The sequence below is a fragment of the Parasteatoda tepidariorum genome, chromosome 1, assembly GCF_043381705.1.
Source record: "Parasteatoda tepidariorum isolate YZ-2023 chromosome 1, CAS_Ptep_4.0, whole genome shotgun sequence".
NCBI classification, from domain to species: Eukaryota; Metazoa; Arthropoda; class Arachnida; order Araneae; family Theridiidae; genus Parasteatoda; species Parasteatoda tepidariorum.
The window spans coordinates 30,160,326-30,181,561 of record NC_092204.1 but is presented as its reverse complement, the minus strand read 5'-3'; the positions used below and the strand labels follow the sequence as shown (position 1 = coordinate 30,181,561).

General features: G+C 29.0%; 1 protein-coding gene across 2 annotated transcripts; it reads left to right on the top strand.

Moving 5' to 3' along the window:
* The first annotated feature begins 3,340 nt into the window (after window positions 1–3,340).
* Window positions 3,341–19,815, top strand: LOC107445363 (putative glutathione-specific gamma-glutamylcyclotransferase 2). 2 transcript variants are annotated; one of them, XM_016059743.4, is made up of 4 exons: window positions 3,341–3,639; window positions 14,339–14,374; window positions 15,659–17,067; window positions 17,324–19,815. In XM_016059743.4, exons 1-3 carry the CDS (start codon window positions 3,499–3,501, stop codon window positions 16,187–16,189), a joined length of 708 nt encoding a protein of 235 aa, XP_015915229.1. In that variant the 5' UTR covers window positions 3,341–3,498; the 3' UTR covers window positions 16,190–17,067; window positions 17,324–19,815. The 2 variants fall into 2 exon arrangements, with proteins under 2 accessions (XP_015915229.1, XP_042899726.1); XM_043043792.2 differs by lacking the exon at window positions 3,341–3,639 and adding an exon at window positions 12,280–12,453.
* The last annotated feature ends 1,421 nt before the right edge of the window (window positions 19,816–21,236 follow it).

Genomic DNA, 21,236 nt, shown 5'->3' with positions numbered 1-21,236 from the left:
AAAACCCACATGGATTTATAATGAAATCGGTGCATAATTAAACCCGTCACTTAAATAACCTAAAGACGCAAATGGAAATTTCCGTGACGTATTGATTTCGCATTAAAATTATGGCAAAACTCGTTTCATACGGCAAAATAACGAAGAAACATTAATTTTTATCCACAGCAATTGCATTATTTTTGTGCAAGGCTCGTGTTTGCAGAATTTTCTTCTTTTTTTTTTTTTTTTTTTTTTTTTTTTTTTTTTTGTTTTTTTTTTTTTTTTGTTTTTTNAAAAAAAAAAAAAAAAAAAAAAAAAAAAAAAAAAAAAAAAAAAATTAGAAAACTTGTTATATTATTTTGATTCCTGTTAATTCTCTGATAAAATATATATTTAATATTTAAAACACAACTTTGAAATTATACATTGAATTTTATTATTTAATTTTTTTTCGCTGAAAAAATCAACATATTTTATAATGTTGTAATAAGTGTTTCATTAATTTTGAATTAAGTATTTTAAATGTAAGTATTTAATTTTCATTCAACAAAATTCAACTTCAACAGATGTATTCAAAATTTCGAATTTAGAAGGCGGGGGAAAAAGAATGATATGGGAGGTGTTTACATTTTCACTGGCTAACGGAAAATTTTTGCTGGCAACCGACACTTTTTTTTTTTTTAAATTCTCGGAGCCCTGCTCCGGTCAATGTAGATAATTAAAATAATTCTTATAAGTGTATAAAATTGCAAAGAAATGTTAGAAATTATCTTTTCGCAGTAGTACCAAATAATCGTTCTTTTTTCTCTTCGTTTTTTCTAAAATTATTTAACAAGTTTTCATAAAATTTTTTTTTTTTAAATAAATAAATAAAAAATATGGCTCTATTAAAAGCTTGTTAAGTAAGTAAGTTTTGTAAATGAAGTTTCAATTGCAACGAAGAAAATTGAAAAGGTTTAAATTTCATCCAATTTGATTTGGGAACCAAATCTCAGTTGATGCATTAAAAAAATTGGATCTCTTAATTGAATAATTGCAATGATGTAAACAATCTGTTTATCGTCAAGAAGCAAAAATTAATGCGTAGCAATCTTCGGGGACTGGAGAGCGAAGAGAGTAAACAACTTAATTAAATACCATATGCTCAGTATTTTATTATGGCTACTCCCCCTCAATATTTTATTAAATTGCTTTGTTTTTGTTTACATGACTAGATGCAAGTGTTTAAATTATACAGTAGACTTGAAATAATTATTTTTTAAATTTTGGTGATTATTATATAGTTATTGAGTTTCAGACTTCAAAGCAATTTTATCATTGTTAGAAACTGAATGAAAAAAAAATTTTGAGATAATTTTTCCCGATATACTGTGAAGGAATACAAGAAAAGTACGAGCTTTATCCATATAAAGTCATAGTGATTTTCCATCCTGACACTTCTGTTTTTAATTCATATTTCATACTTTTTCCTAACTTTAATTTCTCTTTTCCCCTACTTTTATCATTGTTTATGCAATTGAAGATCAAGGAGGAATTACGGTTTATAGCCATTTCTCTCAAAAACAACGACTGGATTGCCATCTGTTACAATTTGAGGATTACTACATTTTGATAATTCAATAATGAGGGAAATCGGTTCTTCCTGAGAGTTATTACTCAGTAAAGAGGAGCTGTGTTGGGGAAAAACAGTTCCTGTCCGCCTTGAAATTCGTTTTTTCTCAGAATTATCTTTCATGGATATAAACATTTCTTTCCTCTTGATCTTCAATTATTTTTAGTTTGGCTCTCTCATTTCAACCTAATCTTATTTAATACCCTAGCTTTTATAATTTATTTTTATTTTAAAAATATTAAAGAGTTGCTCCCTAGTTTTCGCTATCGCCCCCTTAACTCCGAAAATGGTACGTTTTCCGCTATTCTTTTCAAATCGCTTTATCATCTCTTAATCAACTCGCTCGTTTCGTGAGAGATGTTTCAACATAGATCGGAAGTTAAATTTTAATTAATGTTTTTTCCCTAAGTACTTAAACTTATAATGATAATTATGAAAACAGTTTTCAAAAAAGCCTCTTGCTGTGTATATTCGTATTTATTCATTGTTTTAATTTGATAATATAAAAATAAATAAAAAATTGATTTCTTAATTATGTTATGGACATGGAGACTTTTTAAAACTTAAATTTTGGTAAAAACAGAAACAGTTATCTTTTGGGCATTTTAAATTTAATTTTGGTGAGAAAGTGGTATATTGACAGTGAATTTTTTTCATTATTCAAATTATTAATCACATTTAAAACGACAAAGGTAGAATAATTTGAAAAAATATTCGAAAAGAACAAAAAAAGGCATTATTTTCTGAAGAAATCTCGCAAACATTTATCATTTAAAATTTTATCATCAATGGATGGTTCATTGTTTCTTGGCAAACAAGCAGGGTCTGGTTATTCCCTAGACTCAATAAACTTACTAAGGCCTAAGATTTTTGAGAGGTTTCTAAAATTAGTATTATCAAGATATCAATCGTCAAAATAATTACTCTTCATTATTACCTTGAAACTTTTTAGAGTGAAAAAAATGCAATTTTTAATTTCCTTTACATCGCAATACAATTAAACTCACGTAAAAGTCAAGTAATAGTTTGTCACGTTTAGTTGGAAAAACGATCAGGGAAATCATGTATTAGGCTTTTAGATTTAGCGTTCTTTTAAAAAAAAATTTTAATATTTTTTTTTTTACGTAAAAACTATATTTATCAAAAGGTTAATTTTAAAATATTTAGTAGAGGTCCCTTAAAATTTGGTGGTCCCTTGTTAGGTTTATTTTTTTTTCATTTGCTTAAAAAAAGTACTATTTTATTATTTTAGCACTATTTTATTATTTTAGTACTATTTCTTTTTTGTGTGCCGTGGGCGAACTTTCTCTTATCACCCCATGCATTAAGCAAATGCAGAATGTTAAAAGAAAAAAATATGTTTTCTCTTGTTTCAATCCTTCTTTCCCTATACATTCCTAAATCGAAAAGAGTTCAACAGTTTTAAGAAAACGAAGTTATAGACAGTAATTGTTAGAAATAAATAAATAATATAAAAAATAAATTAATAAATAATTAAAGTGAAAAAATTAATAAATAGTATTAAAAAAAATAAATGAATAATTAAAATGTATAAGAATTTAAGAATAAATTAATGGAATAAAAAAAATTAGAAGCAATTAAAAAAAATAATAATAAATAAATAAAAAATAACAGAATATCGTTTATTTCTCCAGAGATGCAAAGAAGTTAGCAGCAGCTTGGCGAATGATTGGCGAGAAGCAACCCTTGTAGAGGATACGTAAAACTGCCGACTGCCAAGAAAAATCAACTATTCAGATTTGATAATTTACACGTGTTTTTACTTTTGAATCTTTCAGCCCCGTAAGCAGTTGTCAGACCCTGTGCATTGCTCCTTAAATTTATTTATGCACTTAATTAGTATTATTATTATTTATATTGAAATCAATAAAATTTGAACAATAATGTCCGCGTGGGTCTTTGGATACGGTTCTCTCATATGGAATCCCGGATTCGAATATTTAGACAGCAAAATTGGTTTCATCAAAGGTTATGTTCGAAGATTTTGGCAGGGCAATGACTTCCACAGGGGAAGCCCTAAGAAGGTATGGCAATTTATAAATGTATTTATTAGCTATCAATTTATAGTCTATTTTAATTTTTTTTTTATTTCCTTTCCAATAGATTACAAAAACTTAATATAAAATGCGTTTAGGAATCGATTTGGACTAAGCTCGCTTTTTTTTTTTTAAAGATTAATTCTTTTTAATATTTTTTTTTTAAAGAAAAGAAAATCTATTGAAGTTTTTTTAATTTAAAATCTTTTAAAGCTTGAGCTTGAGGCTTAGTGCCAGTGCTTTGATGCCCTTACGTAAATCAGTCCTTAGTAAACTTGTTTTGAAATATGGATAAATTTTACAATTTATTTATCTAACTTTTTAAGCAGTAAATAAAGCAAAATGGTAGTTCGATTAAGAGGATTATTTCAATGTTTGTTGGAGACTAATATTGTAGACTACCCTGTGTGAATTTTATAAAATATTTAAGAGAAAAGTGAGGAGAGTGATTAGTAAATGTGAAAATTTTAGTTTTGTCCTTCCCTGATTTATTTTTAAAAGCTCACGGTAATTTTTGTTAAAAAAAATTTTTAAACTAATTGAGATAATAATTTGGTAAAAATAAGTATCCTAATATCAAGGTTTAATTCTGATAATAATAATAAAAAATATTCAATTGCGCAGATATTTACAATAGCAACGCTGAATATATATATATATATATGTGTGTGTGTGTGTGTGTGTGTGTGCCCGTTTTGATATATATATTTATATATACACCGAAGAGCTATTACATTATGACCACCTTTAGCCCTCAAAACTGCTTGCACCCACCATGGCATTGATTCCACAAGGTGCTGATAGATAGTCTGAGGTATCTGGTACCAAGCGCTCCCCAACTGGTCCTGCAATTCTCTCACATTGCGAGGGGGTAGCGTGGCAGCACGAATTCCAAGGTTTCATTGGTTTTTCAAGTAGGACCACAAATACTCTATTGGATTAAGGTCAGGTTAATTTGGGGGCCAAGACATGACTTGAAAGTCACTGGAATGTTCCTCGAACCAATCCATGACGATTCGACCCTTGTGACATGGTGCATTATCCTGTTGGTAAACACCATCTCCGCAGGAAAAACTGTTGCCATGAATGGGTGAACCTGGTCTGCAACTATGTTCAAGTAGCTTACAGACGTCAGGGATTGTTCTATGAGGATTNCTGTTATTTCGAATTTGTATATTTTTGAAGAGAATGAAGTTTTTTGGGCGAACCCATTGTTATAGATGGAGGGTGGTCATAATGTAATGGCTCTTCGGTGTATATACAAATGAGTGAGGTTGGCAAAGGTAATATAAAAACGGGTTAGATGCAATAAAAACATTAATTTATTGCATTTGTAATATTCTAATTTAAAATTACCGAGCATAATAATGTTAAAATTTAAGAGTCGGGAAAAATTTATTCTTATCATATTTATTAATTTACTTAAAATTAATAAAAGAGTTGTCAAAACACTTGTTAATTAATGTCAAATAACTAACAAATAATTAATGACTCTTTTTAACCGCTGGAGATTATTAGAGCCATGTATTCTAGGACTTCGTGCGCAGTTTCTCGGACTCCATCTACGAACGGAGTAAAAGATATCACATTTTGAAAAATTGATTTTGATTTTTTTTTCTCTCACAAGAATAGTTAATAATACAAAGTGTGCTAGATAGGTTTTACGGTTCCCAGAACGAAATTTATTACGGGCTCTTCCTTTATAGTCCGGTCCGCAGTGGACTGATCGTAAAGACACGGTTCCCAGTAGAACACCGAAGTCAAGCATCACTGGCTGCTGTCAGTAAGCGGGTGGGTGACCACTTTGATCAGCCTGCGTGTATGGACCAATTGTGCGCAGTATCGGTTCTCGTTAAACGGTTCTACCGTAAAGTGCTCGACTTCGCGCGCAGGTCGTCAGGCTACTAAAGCAGGGGAGCCATCCCCTCTGCAGAGAATAAAAATTGTGATGGATGTTTCCCCAGACAGTCGCCAATAGCCTATTGAGCTCTAGTGAGACTTAAATAAAGTACCTACTTACCTTTCTTTTATAGCCCAAAAAATTCTTATTTTTATAAATTTTGTATGATCTCTAAAAATCTTATTTTTATAAATTTTGTATAATTTTTGAAGACCCTTTATATAAAATTGGTTTAATAAAATATAAAAATGCTTTTTATAAGATTCTTTATGTAAAAAAGTTTTTTTTGAAATAGATTTTAAGGAATTCGCGGCAATTTTCTTTTGAAAAACTTTTTTTTTTTCTTTTTTTTTAATATATATAAGGTGACCAGCGTCCTCAAAATAAACTGACAGCAATATTTCTGGAAAAAAAAAGAAGAAAAAATGTTCGCAAATTCCCTCCTATACTTTTTTTAAAGAAACTATTTCTGAATAATTAGAGAATCTCTGTTCCTCGTTTCTTTTTCATTTTGGTAACAAAGATTTGAAAAATCAAGCGTGTGAGCTGCCATAAGATTGAAAGCGTAAATATATATGTTTACAAATTTCTGAATAAAAATTCTTTTCTCGCGTTGACAACAACATAATTAAAAGGTTGAAAGCGAATAGTTCAACATATGGTGTTCTTATATTATATTTTAATTATAATATAATTTTAGTATATAGGTTGTAATAATAATTTTATACATTTTTATTCATTCAACTTATTATTTCATTGTTATTGTTATTAATTGCTTTACTTTTGTGTTTGGTTTATTAAACAATTAACGCAACTTTACTTAAACAATTTATAAGTGACAAAACAAATACTAAAGAATTAACTTTTAAATGATTGGAAGATTTAAAAAAGAAAGAATGTTTAACAAACAAGAGAATATCAAAATCTTACTACGTAACACGCGCATTTAAAATCAATATCGCAGTAAATATGACCTTAACTGAAAAGTTTATTGCCCCAAAAACATCATCAAACAAATATTGGAAAACAATTCAACGCTAACTTGAGTCATTCAATGAATAAATAGTCATAAATAAAAGAAAAAAAGTCTTTTTATTTGCACCTACTACATTTTGTAAATGATAAGGTAAATATTTAGTTTTCTTAATTTATTATTTTCTTTGAGAGTTTACGCGTGTTCAACTACTCGAAGCGTGAAACTATGTCAAGAGTAATAATTATTTAAATTAAATATAAATTATATTTGTACATTCAACATCGTTTTTTTTTTTTTTAAAGGAATAGTGCACTATTTCCGTAGACTAATTTACTAATTTCTTTATGTATCGTATAAAGTTAGTTGTAAATTTACCGTTTCGTACATTTTCTCTTGATTAAAATATACTACACTGTTAAAATTTCCATTCTGGAATTACAGTGAAATAAATATCCGGCATAACTCAGTCTATCCGATTAACCATAAAATTCATGGCTAAAAACATTTTTATTACCATTACGATTTTGTAACCATTTACAATAAGCATAGTTTCTGAAATGAAACTTAAACGGACATTGGAGCTCTGTGGGTACAGGGCTATTTATGCTTAACGTAAATCATAGTTTCGTATTCTTATAATCTAGGATTCATCGATTTTATTTTATAGGCCGGAATAGCCTGGTTGGGCCCATGTTCAAGGGGTCGTGGGTTCGATCTCCGATGACTAAAGACTCCCGTATAGTAAATGGTGCACGTTAAATCTGTCGGGTCACAAAGTCATCCATATTCCCATTGCAAATCATATTTCTGGGGGTACTGAATTGGAGTCGTTTTCTGAGAGTTTCGGTTAAAATTACGCTCTGTGGATGAATAACCCTATAAACGGGCTATGACGTGTGTGGGACTAAAGTCTTATTCTTGGCAATAGATGACGCCACTGAAAACAAGGAACTCACCCTCTTCACTTAAATTCGCTTGATTTCATCTAGCAGGCTTGCTGGTATCAGCAAGTGGCATTAGAAACAACATTTTATAACCGTCATTGAACAGCCGACCCGATTTTGGGTTTACGACTACTAATGTTCAACTACGTAGCCTTGCAATTTTAAACCCAATCCAGAAAACAAGGGAACTAGTATTGAGAGAACTTTTTGATGGAAATAATCCTCATAATGCGTTACACGGAGAAGAAAACCTCCCATGGTTAGCCTGACTCTAACCCCTGATCCGTCTACCGCTGAGGATATTTTACTTCAACAATGTGGTCGGTGCTAGCCAAGTGCAAAATTTGTACCTACCAGCCATCGATGGGATTCGAACCCGGTTCACCTAATTGGAAGGCGAACGCTCTATTCTCTGAGCCACCCTGGTTCAGGATTCATCGATTGAAGAGTCCAGGATACTGACAACAACAAAGCTGTGATTCGAACCCCTGTTTCAGACGGTCATGAGATTGACCGATTAGCCCTCTCAGCTTTGTTCCGAGCTGCATGAATCAAAATAGCTTTATAAGGATAGTCGATTGACAGTTTGAATGTCATCTTTTATTATGGTTACTTAACTGTTGGTTAAATAACAATTAAATAAATTGCCATATATCCATTTTTACCGAGAAATTTCTAACAGTGTAGTAGTTTTTTGAGAAAAAGTTAGTCTTTTTTTTTTTCTTTAAATTGCGCGATTTTAAATAGTGTCAAAGATTTATCATAACAAACATATTGAAATTAATTGTAATATCAGTTGAACGAGAAGTGTTTTCATGGAGTTAGAGTGACATAACACATGTTATGTCATTTAATCAGAAGCCAAGTGACTATATAGTATGAAAAAGAGCTAGAAACAATCCCAAAAAAATACATTCCGTATTAAAAACACAATGTGTGTTTTTCAAGGTTGTGTTGCTGAAGAATTGTCAGCTTTTCTTTCGCGAAATTTGTAAATGAAATATCATATATATATAATTTTTTTTTTTCCATTCTAAAATCTTAATTTTTCCTGAAGCACATAGTGATTGTAAAATATTAGAATAGAATAAGAGTTATTTATATCGCTATACATGTCTGGAATTAAATATCTTCTGATCCAATAAAAAAAAATGTCTTTGTTTAACCAAGCAACGATGTGTGCGCATTTCACTACGGTGATTAAATGAAATATGTATTACTAATGCACGAAAATCAATAAAAGTTGAGTTTCTGCCATTGTAGAATCGTTTTCTCTTCATCTTCTTATCTTCGACATAATTGGAAGATTTTGTTTTCATAACAAATTAGAGAATTAACCAACCATTCAAATTTTGCAACAAAAAAAAAATTACTATTTGTAATCTAAAATAAAACTTGTTATTGCATTTTATTTTACAAAAAAATATATTAATTGCTAGTGTAAAAGAGAATAAAATAATACTATTTTAAACAAACTATTTATGCATATGCCACATTTTAAAAACTTTTCGCGTTTTTTCAATTCATTTTATCTTAAATTAATTATAATAGGTTAGATAGGAATAAAATAGGTTAGATAGGCAGGTGAATTTTCCTTAAAAAGATCTATCAATAAGGCAGGGCAGATAGGGCATCCGAATATGAATAGTGTTAGGCAGTAGCATTATATGTTTTTTAATTAATAAATTTTGTTCTAGATTATCTATTTTCTTTAATTGTGTATTAAATATTAGTTTTAGTAAATATATTAATTAGCAGTGCTTAGTATAAACATTAACTTCATTTGATAAAACTTAATTTTTTGAAAATCTTTTGGAGAGGAATGTTATGAACTCAACTTGTTGTTGTGCTCTTGTTGTTGTTGTTGAACTCAACTTGTTGTTGAACTCTGCTTGTTGTGAACTCAACTCCTTCTGGATAAAGATCTAAATTTAAATTTTAAATCCTTTGACGCAGATAGGACACCGGTGTCCCTTTTGTATAATTTTTTTCTGGCGCTCTAATTACAAGCAAAAAATATATTCTGTTATTTTTTAATTATAAAAAACAATCTAACAGTTACAAAAAAAATCTGTTAGATTATCAGAATTATATTTGCAATAAAATATAAAATCCTAAAAAAGTAGTATGAATTTTATTTTTTCATTCTTCTTCATTCACTAATTCATATTCAAAAATTTATTAACTGATTTTGCAAATTAAATAAATTTCAGTGAAGAATCAATTTCTCTAACTAACTGCTAATAAGTGCAAATTTGAAAAATTATTGTTTAGAAGTAAGCAATGTTTGAAAAATTTTACATTTAGTGCTGAAAAAGGCACTGATGTTTCATGTATTTTATAACCATAAAATATTAAAATTCGAAATCTAATATTTTTCACTTATTTTGACACCTGTTCATTCAAAATATTGAAAAAAGTATGAAAAATAGGTTTAATAAAAATTCTGCGTCAAAGGGTTAACGTATTGCATTATGAACTGAAATGCATTACCTTCTTTTTACCACACCATACGTACCAGGAAAGTGGGGATACTAAGTAGTCACTCGAATGTGTTTTTAAATATATCTTGATTCAGACAGAATCATTAAATTGTATAGATCTGCAGGTTGGCGTGAGAAACAGATTGCAGGTTTGAAATCGGCGATGCGAAAGATCTCGAGATTTTGCTTGAATTTTTTGAAAATTCTTATATATCGCTTAGTAAAATCTTTTCCAACGACCTGATAAGTTGGCAGATACTGCTGAATCGTCTTTTTTGACAAACTCAAAATAGTTTTACGTATTATTCTAAAAGGTATGCTACACTTAAGAAAATAATCGCGTTTATTATTTTAGGATGGATATTCAGTTTATATTAGCTTTTAAAAAACAGGATATGAGCAACTTACAATATGATAATTCATTTGGAAGCATATTTTCGACCTATATGCTCAAGGTTTATTTTGAAGATTTTAACTTCTTTCAAACGATAAATATGAAAGCGTTGTTTACATGAACTATATATTATGAAAGATGATTTTTGTATGCAATTAGTGTGACCCCGTTTCCTCTACTAGCAATATTTATCTCAGATTTGTTTTGGATTTTATGTAACCTGTATACTCAAAAGCATTCCTTTTTACTTATTCGAATTTTCTTCTTCATTTTTCAACACATTCATTTCGGGAAATTCTTAACTCTAGCATGACGAAGTTTTGTGGCACACAGCCATTGAAATATCTCAGAAAAATTCTCGTGAACGAACTAGAAAAAAAACCGTCCAAAGAATTTGAGCATTCCTTAAAAGTTTTAGTTAGAATGCAATGAACGCATTTGTTCCGACAGAAAAAAAAATTCTTTTCGTTATGTAATATTTTGTTTTTCTAATCTCAATTTTTAACCTAATTTTTAAGCATGCATTTTTTTTCCTCGTGTGTTTTAGGTAATTTGATTGAAGGTACGAAAACCTCTTGCAAATACAGTTTTCATAGCACCAAATTAAAACCGAGAATTGAGGAATATGTAGGCATATCCACCGGTATAAGGCTCATGGTAGATTAAAAATGCGTGTTCCAATTTGCACGTTCGTTTAATGTTCTAAAGTAGGTTGTATATGAGTTATTTTTTATCATAGAACCAGCTGGACTGCATCAATAAATGCTGATGGTTACATAATCGAAGAAAATATATTAAAACATCGTTCAAGTGAAGAATAATTTATGCATACTTCTGTGAAGAAAGGATTTCGTCGTGTCAGTGAGCGATAATACAATCGGATGATAAGGTGAATAATGCTTGAAAGGGAAACGATCTAAAAATAAACAGTCTGACTTTTTTCTTTATTAATCAGTAAATTGTCACACCTTTGTGAAGACCGGCCGTCACGAGAGCTATCAATTGATGCGATGAAAACAGCCCTTGAAACTGATTAAAAAAGAAAACGATATCTTTGGCCTCTATGCAAGGACAAACCAGTTAAGATTGGTTCTTTTTTTTTCCACGGTCATCTATCTATCTTTTAACTGAATAAAAAGAATGGTCTTTAAGTATGCGGGATTTTCTTTTCTGAATTTTCATAATGTGGTAGTGTTCCGTCAGTCCAAATTCCACTCAGATTAACCCAAGGAAAGTACAAGGCAGAAAGTTGTCTATTGACCCAGTGGCGGGAAGAAATATTTAAATGCGAGCAAACTCATTAATTAAAACTTACGTATGATGCCCCTAAAAAGAAAAAGGGCAATCATTGTAGGTAAAAGTGAATTTTATTTTTAAAAAAAAGTTTTTTTTTCTTCTTAAATTTATTTCTGTGTATCTTATATTTTAAAATAAACCTTGAAAAAATCAAATTACTTCTTAAACATTTTTTTGGAAATGAATCTTTATTCCTTTACTTCGCAGCTCGCAGTTTAAGAAGGTTTGAAATAGACTGAGAGAGGGATAAATCAAACGTACATTCTAAGTTGCAAAATTAAGACGAAAATGTATACCTCACTCGTAAACGTTTTTATTTTCAATGAAGTTAAATATTTATCGTCTATTGTCTTTAAACGAATAATAGGATTGGCTAATAATTCATGGAAATCATATTTAATGACTTTTAGAATACCTAAATTTGTTTTACTTAAAATATAAAACATAAGCTTTTTTTTTATTTGCCTTAGTTACGTGAAAATAAAAATAATAAAAAATTCCAAAAGTTTTCTTAAATTTAATTCGATTAATAAAATGTTAATTAAAAAGTTTGTTTCAAAATATTGTTTTATTAATAAAAACTTATTGAAGAGGTTGGATGAAAAGTTAAGATTGAATGCTTAAATTCATTAATTGCTCGAAAATCGTGAATGTTGCCAAAAGCTTCACAAACAGCGTTGGGTCAATATTCTATTTTGGTCCTTTTTCACATTGCAGTACCTTTTTCATTGTTTGTTAATCATTTGGACGTTTTTCAAAGGGAATTCGTACGCAAGTTTTACGCTTTGCATAATTGCGTAATCGTTGAAGTAAGACTTAAATAACAAGTTACGTTATTTCTTTTTATAGCATCCGCTTAACTTATTCTTTTTAAAATTTAAAATTGCACTTCGATAGCAATTTTAATTATGTCTCCAAAAATAATGCATATCATCTTTGGTTTTCATCACTCATCTAATTGGTATTGATCTGATAAAGAAATTAGATTATTTGAATTGATTTTCTACTTAGATCATTCAGTTAGGGATCTTTTTTTTCTTCTTATCTCAATGATTCATTTGATTAAAAGGCGAAATTAGGAGTTATAATTGCTATTAACAAAGCTTATATCAACAAATTCGTTGCTATTCGGTAGTAATGGAATATGTATATATAATTAAAATATAGGAGAAAACATGGAAAATAATAAAGATTAATGAAAAGAGAAATTATTAAAATAGAATATTTTTAAAAAATATTTAAAGAAAAAAAGAAATTAAAAAAATATATCTTAAAAAGCCGGAATTAAAAAAAAATGAAAAGATATCTCTTCATTTGCTCACACGATTATATCTGCAAAAAAGAGTGCCTTCTAATATTGTATCAATATAGCCAAAACAAAATATATCAATACAATGGTGTGAGGAGCACTAAAAAAAACTTAAACAAAATAGAACACATCTGCAGTACTGAAATTACCTTAGTTACCAAGTTTACCTTGCAAATCAATTTTCGGGTCAATCCTTGGTGATAACAAATCAAAAGCGCTTCAGTACACACCATAAAACAAAATCCCTCTACGATAGTTTAACTCCATTCGCTTTTAACTGTAAATATTTGTTTATGCCTGGATGCTATGCATTTTTATGCATAATTACTGGTTACCAATATTTTCGATTCTTGGAAAATTGTTCCATTAAAATTAAGCAGATACCAAATTTTTCATTTGAAAAGTTTTAAAAATACTACTATCTTAAAAATTATAAGATTTGCTTATTTAAAATTCGGTGACTAGGCTCAATACTCAATAGAACAAATTTCAATGAATTAAATGAAAATATTTTTTTAAACTATTAATAAAAAAAGTTTGTACTACTTAATAAAAAAAGTAATTATTATGTTTTGTATATATCTCCCTATGTTAACATGAGCAAAGTGGAATTCGTTTTCTGCTTTATCCTTAAAGATTATAAGATAATTTCTAACACATATAATTTCCACACTTAATTATAATAAAACATATTTTATTTTACTTTACAACCGTTGTTGAACAGCCGACCCAATTTTGTGTTTATGACTACAAATGTTCAACTCCGTAACCTTGTAATTTTGAACCCAATCCAGAAAACAAGTGAACTCCCAGATCAAGTATTGGGAGAAATTTGCCTTCATGGAGGAGTTTTTGACGGAACTAATCTGCATTTGCATTACGTAGCGAGGAGAACCACGAAAACTTCTCGCAGTTAGCCTGACAGCAAGGGGACTCTAACCCATAATACATCTACAACTGATGATATTTGACGTCAGCACTGTTGTTGGCGCGAAATTATCTTGACCTACCATCACTGGGATTCGAACCTGGGGCCCATCATTGGGAGGCGAACACTCTATCCCCTGAGCCACCCACGGCTCGTCTTTAGTCTATTGTGACAATCTGATCTATAGGCATACCTCTCACTTCTCTCAGCTCTATAATTAAACATATAATAAAGATAAATAATAAAAAACATGATTATATGCTAAATTTTTTAATTCGGGTAGCGTAAAAAAGCATTCTATAATTTTAATACCTAAAATATCATGTCACTCTATTTTTAATAACTCCAACATCAATTAAAAAATGCAAAATCTATGGTAGATATATATTTTTAAATTTTATACTCGAGATTTGTATTACAAAATGTATATTACATTGGTCATTCTTTCTCTCCCTAGCTTGGTCGCGTAGCAACCCTTGTTGAAGAAGAACAGGTCAGTAAATTCAGTTGTTTTATTCCATTTAATTAGTGTTTTTATGAAGTATAACTATTATACATTTTTATTAAAAAGGATAAGGAGAGTTAAGTATTTTTAAGATAAGTATTAAGTAAGATAAAATGACAGAAATAGAAATAAATTTAAATTGATCAAATTTCTATTTAAAAAAAGGTTGTATAACAAAATATATTTAAAATATTTTATTTAGATTAAATACCAAATTTTAATAAATTGAATTATTTTATTTTGTGCGTTTGATACTTTGTGTAATTTGATAAGTCATAAGGCCATTATACTTTTCTAGTGACACTGGTTCTCGAAATTGAGTTTTAAAAGGAGGTTGTGTTGCAATATATAATTAAAACATTATTTTGGATTAAGTATTTTTTAACAAAGTTAGCAAGTTTTTGCCACAGGTTTAAAAACTGCCTAGCTGTCATTCTATTCCTGCAGAATTAGGTTTTTACCAGCTCCTAAGGCAAAAAGGAATTTTTTAACCAACATAAAGGTCAGTTTTAACCAATTTTTGCCACTGTCTAGGTAAAACACCTCTTGGATAGTAGAATGCCCAACTCAGAGATTTTTTAATAGGAAATTTATAATAAATTTTTTTTGTGTATTTTATCAGAATGCGTAGCGTTTTTAAAAAGTTCTTAAAGGTGCTTATTTTCGATTTTTAAAAGCCCTTAAAAGGTTCTTTTTTCATTGGATGTTTTTAAAAAGTGCTTAATATTCCTTTTTTTAAAATGAGACGTTTCCTTCACTATGTTGATTTTTGCTACGAATTATGCAAAAAGAGACAGTTAACATTGTTCTATTCAACGTTTTCACAATTAATTCAACCCCAATCTATTTCGGTGCATTGTCAGTCCGTACCGTATGAAAACACCATTCGTTTCACATGATTCAAAATTTCATGATTTTTGACAATTGTCAAAAACAATGCCAAAAGGTTTTTTTTTTAACATGATGGTTAAAACAAGATAAAACCGTCAATTGTCAAAAACTTTCTAACCCTGCCTAAAAGTGCTTAAAAATATTTTTTGAGTGCTTGAAAAGTGCTTATTTTTTGTTGAATAATTTGGCTACGCACCCTGTTTATACTTTGTGAGATTTGGTAGCATAAATATTTTCCTGGTGATTATTAAAACAAACACAATTATTTTAATTCCACATTTTTCATAAATTTATTTAATGCTGCAGCCATGTAGCCTTACTAATATTTTTTTTTCGGTTCTAATATTATTTGTTCTCAAAGTACCTAATTATACTTTTTAGGGTCTGACATGGGGCAGAGCTTTCCTGTTAGGACCGGGAGCTGAATCTTCTCTTGCTTACTTAGACAGCAGGGAGACTAAACTGGGTGGGTACTGCACAACAGTTGTCTCCTTCCAGCCTAGAGACTCAAAAGAAGAATCTTTCCCAGTCCTTTTGTATATGGCCCTTCCCTCTAGTCACCTGTACATGGGTCCTGCACCATTACCTGAGGTGGCTTCTGATATTGCAGAGGCTGCAGGCCACTGCGGACACAATGCAGAATATCTTCTGAGGATTGTTAGTTTCATGAAAGAGCATGTGCCAGATGCTTGGGATGAGCATCTATATTATCTAGAGCATTTAGTTCGAGTAAGGCTAAAAGAAAGGAATTTATCTGTAGACGATGTTATGGGTGACCATTGTCCACTCTCTGTTGCTGGCATAGCTGGTGGTTCAGTTGAAGTGCAGGAACAAGAAGAGAGCAGGAGGTCACCTCCTATGGATTATGCATCTAGAGTGCCTTCTAGGAAACTACGTTGTGTAGATCTTTGATGACAGTGTTATCCTAAAACAGCGAAATGAATCCCTTTTGGATGTGGTTCTTGGAATCCTTGAATAACATCAGTTCCTAATAATAAGGCACTAAATATAGTGCATCATAGATCTTCAGTAAAACCAAAGGGTATCTGACATTTTTTAAATGAATTTAAACTTATGCTTTTGACAAATAGTTATTTGCACAATTAATTGAAATATTTAAAAGTAATATAAAGACATGTCATTCACAATATGATTAAATGAAATTGTTTTGTTGATTAGATAAAAGGTAATAATAGTCCATAACAATTGTTTATATACATGCATTTAGCTAAATTTCCGTTCTTGGTTAGGGGTGAGAAAAAGCATAAGTAATTAGTAAAGTCGGTACTAAATAACGCTTAAATCATACACGAAACTTAGATACATACCAAAACAATTAAAAAAAAGCTTAAATAATAAATTCATTTTTTTTAAAATTTATGCATTGTTCATCTTCTATGTGGTTTTATGCTATTAGATTGAGCTGAACACACTTTTATTAGTTCCTCCCATCAAAATAAAGATTAACTGTATTCAGTATCATTTGACTTAATACTATTACTCAAAACCAGCTCGTGATAGTCAAAATTTAATACAAATAAGTGATTTTCTGCAATACTTATCACTTTCAAGAGGCCGTAGGAAATCTCTTTATATAGGTCAATTTTAATAAGTGCCAAATATACGAGCATGGGTATCTTAGTATATTTGGTATCGATTAAACTGAGCGAATTACCAGTAGTGCCAGTTACCAAAATTAAGCCTCATTGACCTCAATAATATGACAAATTTTTACCAAATTTCATTCTACAGTATCATAAATCTGCACAGTATTGATGCAATTTTAACAGGTACCAAATATACGAATATGAATATCTTAGTACCTATATTAGTATACCTATTAAAACTGAACCAATTACCATAATACCAGTAGTGCTGATTTCCAAAGCATCATTGGTGTCAATAATAATATGACAATTTTTCTCCTAGACCAGTGTTTCCCAAAGTGTGGTACGCGTACCCCCAGGGGTACGAGAACAGTTTAGCGAGGGTACGTGGAAAATATTNGTATCATAAATCTGCACAGTATTGATGCAATTTTAACAGGTACAAATATACGAATATGAATATCTTAGTACCTATATTAGTATACCTATTCAAACTGAACCAATTACCATAATACCAGTAGTGCTAATTTCCAAAGCATCATTGGTGTCAATAATAATATGACAATTTTTCTCCTAGACTAATTGCAAACACTTCTCAATTAATTAGATTTTTAGCAAATGGTTTATTTTTTTTTTATTCCTTTTGTACCTATTGCCAAAATTAATTCAGTATCATTGGCATCAATTTTAGTATGCCAATTTTTAATGTTTCTCTTAAATGAATTTGCCCCATTTCTCCATTTATTTTTCTTATTGAATTATAAATTTCAAATGAGGTTGATTTTAAATTATTTAGTTTATAGAAACACATTTTAAAAGCCTAACTGTAAGCAAATTAAGCACATGGTTTTTGATAACTTTAGAAATACTAATTTGGTGACTTAGTCTTTATATGCTACAATGTTCTCATTGATCTTTTAGTTTATCAAACATAGCTACTAATAAATTAATTATTAAAGAATGTGCAGTAAATTCTTTTTTTAAAATAAGAGCTATAAACTAGCAAATATCAATGATGTTATCTTTAAAATATATGAAAAAAGAATAGGACAGTCATAGTTCAATTTAAAACAATGGCTAATGCTAAACCAATCAGAAAACTCCATTTTTCAAATGTTTCTCCCAAACAATCTAATTGAAATTTTTAAACACATTTTAGGATCAAGAGCTAAAATAACCTCTTTTTATCTGCAGTCCAAATTTCAGAACACTAGTGCTAACGGTTCTGGAGTTTTAAGGGAGACACATGCACACACTTTTCAGTTTATTACTAGAGGTTACAATCTTTCAACCTCTATTTAACCCCCTTAGGGGTGGAAGGCATAACCTTCCTTAGTGTGTACCTATGTCAGAAAAAGAAACCCATTGTTTAAATTTAATGTTTCTAGCTTCAGTAGTTTAAGCTTTGCAATATTGATTCAGTCAGTCAGGATATGTCTTTTTATATATTTAGATTATTGTTCACATAAACCAAAACATTGGCATTTCTCTGATGGATTAGAAGAATTTTCCTTTGCAATTGTTTAAATATATTATCCAATTCCCCATTCAATCATGTCAAAGCTATTTCTTTTTTTTTGATATATATATATAAAACATCTGAAAATGTTTAAACTTAGTTTTTGACAAATAAGTTAATAAATTATTAGCAAATATGCATGAAATATTAGAGCATTTTCATTGTGCATTTCATTCAACACAAGACTAAAAGTGCCGATTTTTAAAAAAAATATTTTAATATTTATTATAAATTTATTTTTTAAAATATTTAAACTTATTTCTTTTCTAGTTGACATTGCATAATGAAGAATATGCCTGCATTTGCTTTTCATATTTTAAATTACGAATATAATTTTTTTAAAATAATAAATTTAAATTGTAGACTTATTCCTGGAATATTTTTCTTTTAAATAACTGAAAAAATTTTTTAATCAAGTAATATAAATTTAGGCATGAAACAGTCTTAAACTGTCCTTATAAATTCATACAAACATGAACTTAATCCGTTTTTTTTGAAAAATATTTGTTTTCTTTTATATTCAAATAACTTTAGAAAGTACCATGCAGATAAAAATGTCCTACTTTCAGTAAAATTGAGCACATTACTTTACTGTTCTTAAGATTGTTTTAAGAATAGTATTAATAGTAAATCATAGTTTCAAACTGTAAAATGGCAAATAAAATTAAGTCATTAAACTAACATAAACTTTATGTTATCTGTAAACAAAATATTATTTTTTATATAACTTAGTACAACAGTTGTATTTTTATCAAATTGCATTGATCCTTTATTCTAAGTTTTCCTCAGTATTGAAACAGAGTTACTTTTTAAAAGTTAATTGTTCTTCAAATTTAATTTGCTAGTCTGCTGCCAGAGTATAAGGGCAAATAGACTATAATTTTAAAAAAATAATCTATGTAAGACTTAAAATGACAATGTAAGTCACAAGTTTGTTTTAATTTGAAGAATGGTTGCAATTAAATTGAATTGCATATTTGTACCTCTAATTTATCTATTTAAATTTATTAACACAACTCTCAAGCCTTTCTTTTTTGACTTAATTCATATTTTGAATGATTTTATGTTTAATTCTTTTCAAATGAAGTATTATCAATTTTCTTAATAAAATTAATTAAATAACAAAAATTTTCTCAGAATTTATGACTTTATTAGTAAGTTTGAAATAACTTCTAATAAACAACTAGTTGAAAATACATAACTAAAATGGTTATAAATGCTGCTTTTTGTACATAATGTTATATTTGCTGTTTGTATTTTGATATTCACTGTCTTTCAACTTTGCATTTTGATAACAGGATAATGTTCCTATGAAATATTCGTCAGAATATTTTAAAACTTTTCTCACATTGAGAATATTTATTGTAAAATATTCTATTTTTGTATAAATAAATGCATATATTTATTCACTATTTGTTTTTCTCTTATTTGTTTTATTTTATTTAAACAAGTTAGATCAAACAGAGTTCAATTAACTCTAAAAGTAAATAAATAAACACTGTCAGAAATAAGTTTTTATTTATGATAAAAATCGTGTTAAGAATTTAGCTTAAGCAGGGCTGATTGTGCTCCGGAAAAATTCCGGATTTTTCGCTAATCCTGATCCGGAAGTTTCCGGAGATCGAAGATCCAGACATTTCAAAAAAATCATTGATCACAAAAGTTTCCGGANTCAGAATATTTTAAAACTTTTCTCACATTGAGAATATTTATTGTAAAATATTCTATTTTTGTATAAATAAATGCATATATTTATTCACTATTTGTTTTTCTCTTATTTGTTTTATTTTATTTAAACAAGTTAGATCAAACAGAGTTCAATTAACTCTAAAAGTAAATAAATAAACACTGTCAGAAATAAGTTTTTATTCATGATAAAAATCGTGTTAAGAATTTAGCTTAAGCAGGGCTGATTGTGCTCCAGAAAAAATCCGGATTTTTCGCTAATCGTGATCTGGAAGTTTCCGGAGATCGAAGATCCAGACATTTCAAAAAAATCATTGATCACAAAAGTTTCCGGAAATCAAATTTTGAAAGGTGGAACTTAAAAACACAGTTTATTTGTTTGTAAGGGAGAGCCAGATACTTTATATTCAAGATTAATATGAATTTTTTATCAGTATATAGTTATTATAATCATTAACTAAAGAAAGAAAGATTGTAAATTTCAATTACTTCTCCAGGTTATCATATGTATGTGTAAATGGTATAAGTATGTGTAAAATTTTAAATATATTTTAAGTAAACTAAGAAAGATTGAGGAAAAGGAAAAACCCCTGTTTAAATTTTTTTCCATTTAAAGTGTTGTTTTTTTTTTTTTTTAACTTAAGAAATTTTTCGGAATTTTGACTTGGGCTCACAATCACCCCTGCTTAAGTAATACTCATCAGAATGAAACTTTAAATTTTAATAACTGAGAGCATATTTATTTTCAAAATTCTTACTTTTTGTATAATTTTAGGAAAAATTTTGCTTCAATCATTAATTACTAACATCCCATTTTAAATTCACAAAACTAACGATTTCTCCTATTAAAATATTTTGGTACTTCAGGCTTTTATTAATTTTTCAATTAATATGATTTAAAATGATTTTGACTTCCTTCTGAATCAGCATTCCAGTCTAATGCAGATTTTGGTTAAGATTTTCTCAATATGCCTCCCCCAAAGTCTAACAAAAGGATAAAGAGCAATGAATAAAAAATTATAAATATGATGCAGATTTGAGATAGTCTGATGAATTTTATGGGAAATAACTCAATGAATATACATTGTAATAACATAAATAAATAAACCTCAGATTATGTTAAAACAAAAAGAAAATAGAGGCATAT